Genomic DNA, 7,579 nt, shown 5'->3' with positions numbered 1-7,579 from the left:
TATGAATGTTTAGGGAGGAAAAAATGGAAGAGAGATGGAAGAGATTTCGTGATCTGCCTTTTATAGAATTTCTGGCAGACCCTAGTTAGCTCAAGCCAAGCTAAGTTGGCTCGAGCGAACCTTTCTTCATGCTGAAGTAGTTAAGACCGCCTTCAGTCCGCTCAAGCTAACTCAAGTTGGCTCAAGCGAACTATGCTGAAAATCTACTGTAAAGTGGTGGCTTGAGCCAACTTTTGAGCGAACTCTTTCCTTTGCTTATTTTTCAGCTCTGTTTCCAGTCCGCTCAAGCTAAATTTGAGCCAACTTTCCTCACTTTATTTTCTTGCTCAAGATTCAAGCCTTCTTTAAGTGATCATCTTACTCCTACATCAAAATTAAGACATTAAATATTAAAAGCATAATATTTACATTATTTTTATGCTAAAACTAAATATTTTCTAAGCAAGCTACTTTGGGGATAAAATGATCAACAATGCAAGCATACTAGTCAAATAAGTGTCTATAATGATAATGAAAAACACGTAAAAATTGCACTTATCAACTCCCCCCAACTTAACACTTTGTTTGTCCTCAAACAAAAGGTCATGACTTTCATTCAACAGGCATGGTCTTTGAATCCTCAAAAGCTCAAATTGCAAGATTTCTTAAGATTTTAAATTGAAGGATCCAAAATTAGAAATGATATGCCCACAAAAGAAAAACACAACAATGATACAAATGCACATCCACTATGAAAATCAATAAACATACAATTCATTCCTTTCCAACCAGGGATACTCATTCACTCAGCATTTCATTATGTTCAAAGTAAGGCGAGTGTTTCACTCATTTCACTCACTGAATCACATAAATAAATTTTGTTACCCGTCTCCGCAATTATCAAGGCTGCATGTTCAATCAAGGATCTCTAAGGTCTTTGAGGGTTGTAATGTGGTTAGGCTTCAAAGAAATTTGGTTTTTCTGGATATGCAAGATACTCAACAAGCTAAGAGAGCAATCACACTTTAAACCAATCATAAATGATAAAGATCACTCTTTTGCTTTAACCAACTCTCTCATTCACCATTTTGTTTTCTTTTCACCCTTTTCATCAATCTCTCTTTTTTTTTTCTTTTTAATTCTCTTTTTCTCCTTTCTCATCTTTTTTTTCACTTTCAAGTATGTACAAACAGATTGATACACAAACCACACAAGAATAACACTCTTATTCTTCTCCCCCCAACTTGAATACAACCATATCTTGAACATGTGCTCTCTTAACCCATTCAACTTTGGTGAGATCATTGTTTTTCTTTTAAGGCTCAAGGTTATAAACACGAACAAATCACAAAAATATTCTTCTCCAGGCTCAAAGGGGCTAACAATGGAATTAAAATGTAAATGGTAGGTTATATGGCTAAGTGGTTGTATATAACGAACAAAATATGCCTTGATCATTTCCAGGAAATTGCATACAACAATGATAATCGGAGACTCAAACAAAACCAATCATGCAACACAATGAGGAATCTCTCAGCTCACATGTGTTTAGGAACACTCCCTCACATTGGTTTGGATTCAAAGCATTCCCTGATTTTCAAAAAATTTCATGTTATGCCTATGAATTTCATGTGAATCATACAATCATATCAAATCATGCTATCTCTGAGTGCAAACACCAATTAAATCAGGGAATCAAACAATTTAATTCACATTTTAACACATATAATGCAATTTAGTTGATATTTCATCAACCATGCCCTATGAAATCAGTCAGATATCAATGACTACAGAAAGTTTTAATTTATGTATATACCAAAATGCTAATAAGATATTGAAAATAAAAGAAAGAAGAACAAAAAGTACTCCCTCATGATGCTTTGCATTTAATCCAAGGTTGTTCATCAAAGCTCTCACCCCCTCCAAGAGATTAGGACTGTCCTCAAGCCAAATGTAAATATTATCATGAACCTGCCTTCAAGTCACTTAAAACCACGTTAGAACACAAAAGAGAGGTAAGAATAATCAAATTATGAGCTTAAGCATAATAAAATTTCAAACAACACCCTTTGTAGCACTTCAAAACTCAAAACAATGTTTTTGAGTATGTATTTCGCTTAAGCATCGCTTGAGCCAACCTTTTCCAGTGGAAGATGCATTTTCTGGGCAAGTACTTGGCTTGAGCAAAGTTTTGGTCGCTTGAGCAAAGTTGTGTTGGCTTAGAGTTCGCTCAAGCCAAGTTTTTCCAGAATCGTGAAGTCAAGTTCGCCTAGGGGTTGATAAGTGTTGGCTTGAGCGAACTGTATGTTGGCTTGAGCAAACTACAAGAGAATTATGCAGATTTGACAGGATTCAAGGGAATTTCTCAAGTATTTCACAACTGCATACCCCAAAAACCAATCCATGCTAAAAATTTACCCCAAACTTGATTGAACATGATATAATCATCAAGGAAAACTTGTAGAAATCTTAAAATCTAGCATTTAGACGTTGAATCCACAAGACCAAAAACTCAGTTCATAAAACTAAAAACTGAAACCTCAAGAGCTGCAAAGAGCTAAAATCAAACCAAACTTGAAATTTAACAAACCAAAACAACAATACACAAAACACAATGCATAAATATACTAAACTAACATTGAACATGAGAAAATTCAAAGGTCTTGGAGAGCAACCTGCATAATTATGCAGCAATTTCATTTAAAGACATGATTTTCTTCTATTTTAACACAACCTCATACCTCAGATTTTGCAATACTTACCATCCTTGCTTTCCATTCCTCCCTATGCATGAAAAACACTATTTTGGACCTGTGTCAAGTCTCAATTGCAGATTGTTAGAATCAAAAGCACATAATCCAATTCACATTCCATTCCACATACAAATTCAACAAGTCACACCCCCAAAATTTGATTTGATCACATTTGTTGTATCCAAACTCATTGAACAATCTTCATATGCTGGATAAAATTTGTGAAGCTCATAAAAACTCAGATTTTGGCATAACTTCACAAAATCACTATCCTAGTTCTAAAAATACATCAAAAACTCATGGTTTCCAAAACTTATGGTTCTATTGTGATTCAAATAACTCAAAAGAGGATATTCATCATGTAAACTTGCAAAATATCACTCAAGAACCAAAAGTGAGGAATCCTTAGGGAATTTAAAAACAAAAACAGGAAAACAAGAATAAGAAAACAACAAATATGTACAATTCACATAATATAAAACAAACCTATGTATCAAAATCATCATTTCATGACTAATGACCTAATTGAGATTAGATTCACTAGCTAATTCATTCTAGGTCAGATTCAAAGAATTTCAAATCTCAAATCATGTTATAGGTGATCAGGCTACAACTAGCATTAAGAACGAGAACAAATCAGTGAAATTGACACATAAGAACAAAACATTGAATATGTACATTATTTACATTTCTTACAACTCAAATCAACATTCCACTAGTTTCACCAACATTTCAAACACAATCCCCGGCAACGGCGCCAAATTTGATAAAGGTTTTTTCCTTGTTAGTACTGCTTTGGAACTAAACCCTTATGATTCAATCATAGCAAAGCAGATACGGGTTTATCGTCCTCAGGGATTGTGTGAACATTACTTCCACCAGTTAAACATTGATCTGAGCGGATACAAAGATGTTTGATAAATTGTTTTTGTGATTTTGAATATAAAAGAAAACAGTAAAAGAAGGTTTACTGAGGTAACAAAGAAGAAAATGTATTTAGATATGTCGTCACCTAGTCCTTTGATTGTTTTCAACTCAAACACTTATGTAATGGTTCATTTCACTTATGATGCCGAGAGCTATCCACCTAACTATCCCTAGCCTAGGTGAATCTATCAGTTGGAATTCCTAGACGTAATCCCTTACCATCTAGAAAACCCAAAAGGAATAATATAACTCAAGTTCTCTCTCAAAGACATTCCCAATGACCAATCTATCCTAATACAAGGTATCCTAGGCTTGCGAATCTCCGTTCTCACCCGGAAACTCCTGTTAGAACTCAGAACCCCACCTGTCACGTGGAAGTCCACCATTGCTCTTACCTAAGATATTCTCACCTTAAGACAATTGGTTCAGTGAGTGGTTTCTCTCTTGAACCGGACCTGCATTTATCTCCCGATCTCATGCTAGTCCTCGGAAATCTAACGCAAATAACTGATACTTGAAGCACATAAAGCAAAACTTTAACACACAAATTGTGACCTAAGACATAGGTGTTCTACCTTCATTGAACTAAGCATACACTAATTCATATCAACCTTCCGATCTATTTATAAATTAGTGAACTCTTTTGATTATCAATTGATTGGTTAGAAGCATGAAGCATAGAAAGAAACACCATACATGAAAGATTATCATTTACATTCATGAAAAGAGTTTATAACAAATCAAAGAATCAAGTTTCAATAATCTAAATACAAAAATAGAAACAACATGTACAAGGGATAAGGAAGAAGAGATGAAACCCAGAAGAACGACGAAGGATCTACGGCGATAGAAGCTTTCCCAAGCTTTCCATCGCCTCCGAGAGGTTGTCACGGTCCTTCGGCGGTCGCCGCCACGCTCCGGAGCTTCAATCTTTCAATCCTAGACCCAGGGACCCTTCCCCCATGAAGCCCAGCCTCCTATGAATGTTTAGGGAGGAAAAAATGGAAGAGAGATGGAAGAGATTTCGTGATCTGCCTTTTATAGAATTTCTGGCCGACCCTAGTTAGCTCAAGCCAAGCTAAGTTGGCTCGAGCGAACCTTTCTTCATGCTGAAGTAGTTAAGACCGCCTTCAGTCCGCTCAAGCTAACTCAAGTTGGCTCAAGCGAACTATGCTGAAAATCTACTGTAAAGTGGTGGCTTGAGCCAACTTTTGAGCGAACTCTTTCCTTTGCTTATTTTTCAGCTCTGTTTCCAGTCCGCTCAAGCTAAATTTGAGCCAACTTTCCTCACTTTATTTTCTTGCTCAAGATTCAAGCCTTCTTTAAGTGATCATCTTACTCCTACATCAAAATTAAGACATTAAATATTAAAAGCATAATATTTACATTATTTTTATGCTAAAACTAAATATTTTCTAAGCAAGCTACTTTGGGGATAAAATGATCAACAATGCAAGCATACTAGTCAAATAAGTGTCTATAATGATAATGAAAAACACGTAAAAATTGCACTTATCAATAGTCCACAAAAATTCTGAAATGTTAGAAAAGTAAATAGAGAGGGACGTGGCAGAGTGATAAAGGGCTTTCCTCACTTATGAAAACCAAATAAGAAAGTATTGACATTATGACATAACATCTAAAAGAGAAAAAGCAAAAGCCATTAGAATGTCCTATTGTATAGTGCAGTACAATACATAATCTGGAAGAAACCAAAGCAATCAAGAGACTGAAATATGCACGTTCGGATCAACTTATTTTTCATCATAATCAACTTAAACTATTCACTGAAGCTTCTCCCTAGGACTGATTTTGACTTTATAATCAATAGTAGAAGAATTTACAAACATGCACAAAAGATATTAAAGATATTGCCACTTGGCCTCACTCATCAATTACTAGGTTCAGAAGCTTTAGCTTTTTGTTCCCCCAGTCAGGTAAAATATTTGAAGTACATGAATATCTCTTCCCCACTGCACCAACCCCTTTCTCTTTTCTCCCTCTCCCGCTCCTCTCTCTATCCACATCAATTTATTTGCATTCCAATTTCCAACTCTACCTTGAACCTGTTATCAAAGATAGGCACGTTCAATTAGCTTCCACTTGCTAATAGTGCTCCTCATCTTTCATTAAAAAATCCTACATTCAAAGTCTAAACATTTTTCCCCTCTTTTAGCACTTTTAGGTCCTTCATATGGATGATTCTTCCAAGCCACAATCTGCAAAGCAGCTCAAAGAACTTCTCCAACACCAGCAAGAGCCTTTTTCATTGCAAGATTACCTCACTGAAAGAAGTTTCATGTTCAAGAACTGCAACTCTGGTAGTAGCAGCATTCACAGCCTCTATTCTGCAAAGAATCTGAAGTGGTCGATCAAAAATGATGTACACAAGATTAGGAGAAGGTTCTTACATGTTACAGAGATTCTAAGATCATTACTTTACAAGTTCACTCCCATAGTTGACAACCATGAGTTCTCAAGCTGTGATGAACACAATAGTGATCGATATTATGTGCATGAAATAGCAGAAGACATCAGGGAAACTCAGCAAGTAAATGAGCCTTTTTCACTGAGAAGATTCAACTTGTCTCATCATTTTGCTAATAGTGATGTTGTGGACAAGGTTTTCCCCTATGAAAATGATAGCTCAACTCTTGTAAACATGTCATTCACACTCCCCAATTTGAGAAGATCAGAGGTAAGTTCTTTAATTCAACTACAAATATATAGTAACATGTTTGAATTAACTTTTATTCCTCAGAATCAATTCTGAAACCAGAAGCTACTCACATAATCAATCTTCTATCCAAAATTGATTATGCCTTTATAATCAATCGGAGAATGATTTCCAAACAAGAATTGAACTTAAACAACAGCGAGAAATTCACATTGACATCCCATCCCATTACTATACATATGCAACCTTTACTTCAAAGGTCTTAAATTGCTTGTCACAATTAATAAAAGTTATAAAAAAAAAACAAATGGGACTAATGTGGGTACAATTTCAGTCGCTTTGCGGCTGCGAAAACCTCTAAAATTTTGGAAATCCTTCTACAACTGATTTTAAAGACAAAATCAATTTTGGGGAGAAGATTTTGTCTAGGTGTCATAATTAATTTTGGAAAAAAATAAGTTGATCCAAACACTAGCATACTATAATTTGAGAAAGCTCACCCATTAAACTAGCAGGTTGATACATGCACCAAGCCACGTTGGATAAGCTCAAAAGAGAATTGGCAGCAGTGCAAAAGAGGATCAAAATGGAAAGACCAACCAAGTGCAGGTTAGACATTTTCACTATAATCAGAAGAGACAAAAAGTATTAACATGCATCTATTATCTTTTAACTAGCTTCATTTCATTGTAATGGAACAGTGTGTCACCTAGGAAGCACAGAATTCCCAGTAACACCTCTTCAAACTTTATCCCAGAAACTTGTTAGAGACCCAGCATTCTCAACCTATCTCAGAAAGCTACTTGTGAATTCAAATATTCTTACATTTAAGCATGCAAGAAGGGTCCAACAGAAGAAGAATCAGCTACACTGTGTAGAAAAAGACAGAGGGTTTCATAAAAATGAAGGTAGAAATCTTTCGTTTAAAGCAGTTTCAGAGTCATCAAAAGACATTCAAAATATTATACATGAGCGTTTTAGCTTCTTGGAGAAACAATATAAAGGGGTTGAAAAGATCACTCACCTGGTGCATGCAGAATCCTCTGTCATATCAGAAGAGTGGACGAGCCTCCACATTATGAATTGGGAGATACACATGGAGATAGGTGATTCTATCATGGATGACATTGTAAAGGAAATTATCGATTTGTTTTAATCAGACCAATGCTCATAGAATGTTTGTTAAGAGTATTTGGCGATAATAATTTGTAAATCATGATTTGATTCAACCGGAAATTAATGG

At 35.4% G+C, this 7,579-nt stretch overlaps 1 protein-coding gene across 1 annotated transcript; it reads left to right on the top strand.

Annotated features, from left to right (window-relative positions):
- The first annotated feature begins 5,686 nt into the window (after nt 1–5,686).
- LOC130735684 (uncharacterized) lies at nt 5,687–7,579 on the top strand. The gene is made up of 3 exons (XM_057587593.1): nt 5,687–6,357; nt 6,852–6,945; nt 7,038–7,579. Exons 1-3 carry the CDS (start codon nt 5,854–5,856, stop codon nt 7,490–7,492), a joined length of 1,053 nt encoding a protein of 350 aa, XP_057443576.1. The 5' UTR covers nt 5,687–5,853; the 3' UTR covers nt 7,493–7,579.

Source organism: Lotus japonicus, chromosome 2 (genome assembly GCF_012489685.1).
Source record: "Lotus japonicus ecotype B-129 chromosome 2, LjGifu_v1.2".
Classification (NCBI taxonomy): domain Eukaryota; kingdom Viridiplantae; phylum Streptophyta; class Magnoliopsida; order Fabales; family Fabaceae; genus Lotus; species Lotus japonicus.
Note: the sequence above shows the minus strand (reverse complement) of the source record. Positions and strands in the feature narration are given on the sequence as shown.

Bases quoted from the DNA above. Each gene is read 5' to 3' on its own strand.
- LOC130735684 (XM_057587593.1), top strand. From the start codon at position 5,854: ATGGATGATTCTTCCAAGCCACAATCTGCAAAGCAGCTCAAAGAACTT. The intron at 6,358-6,851 runs GTAAGTTCTTTA...TTAAACTAGCAG, and splicing joins CCAATTTGAGAAGATCAGAG to GTTGATACATGCACCAAGCC. The intron at 6,946-7,037 runs GTTAGACATTTT...GTAATGGAACAG, and splicing joins GAAAGACCAACCAAGTGCAG to TGTGTCACCTAGGAAGCACA.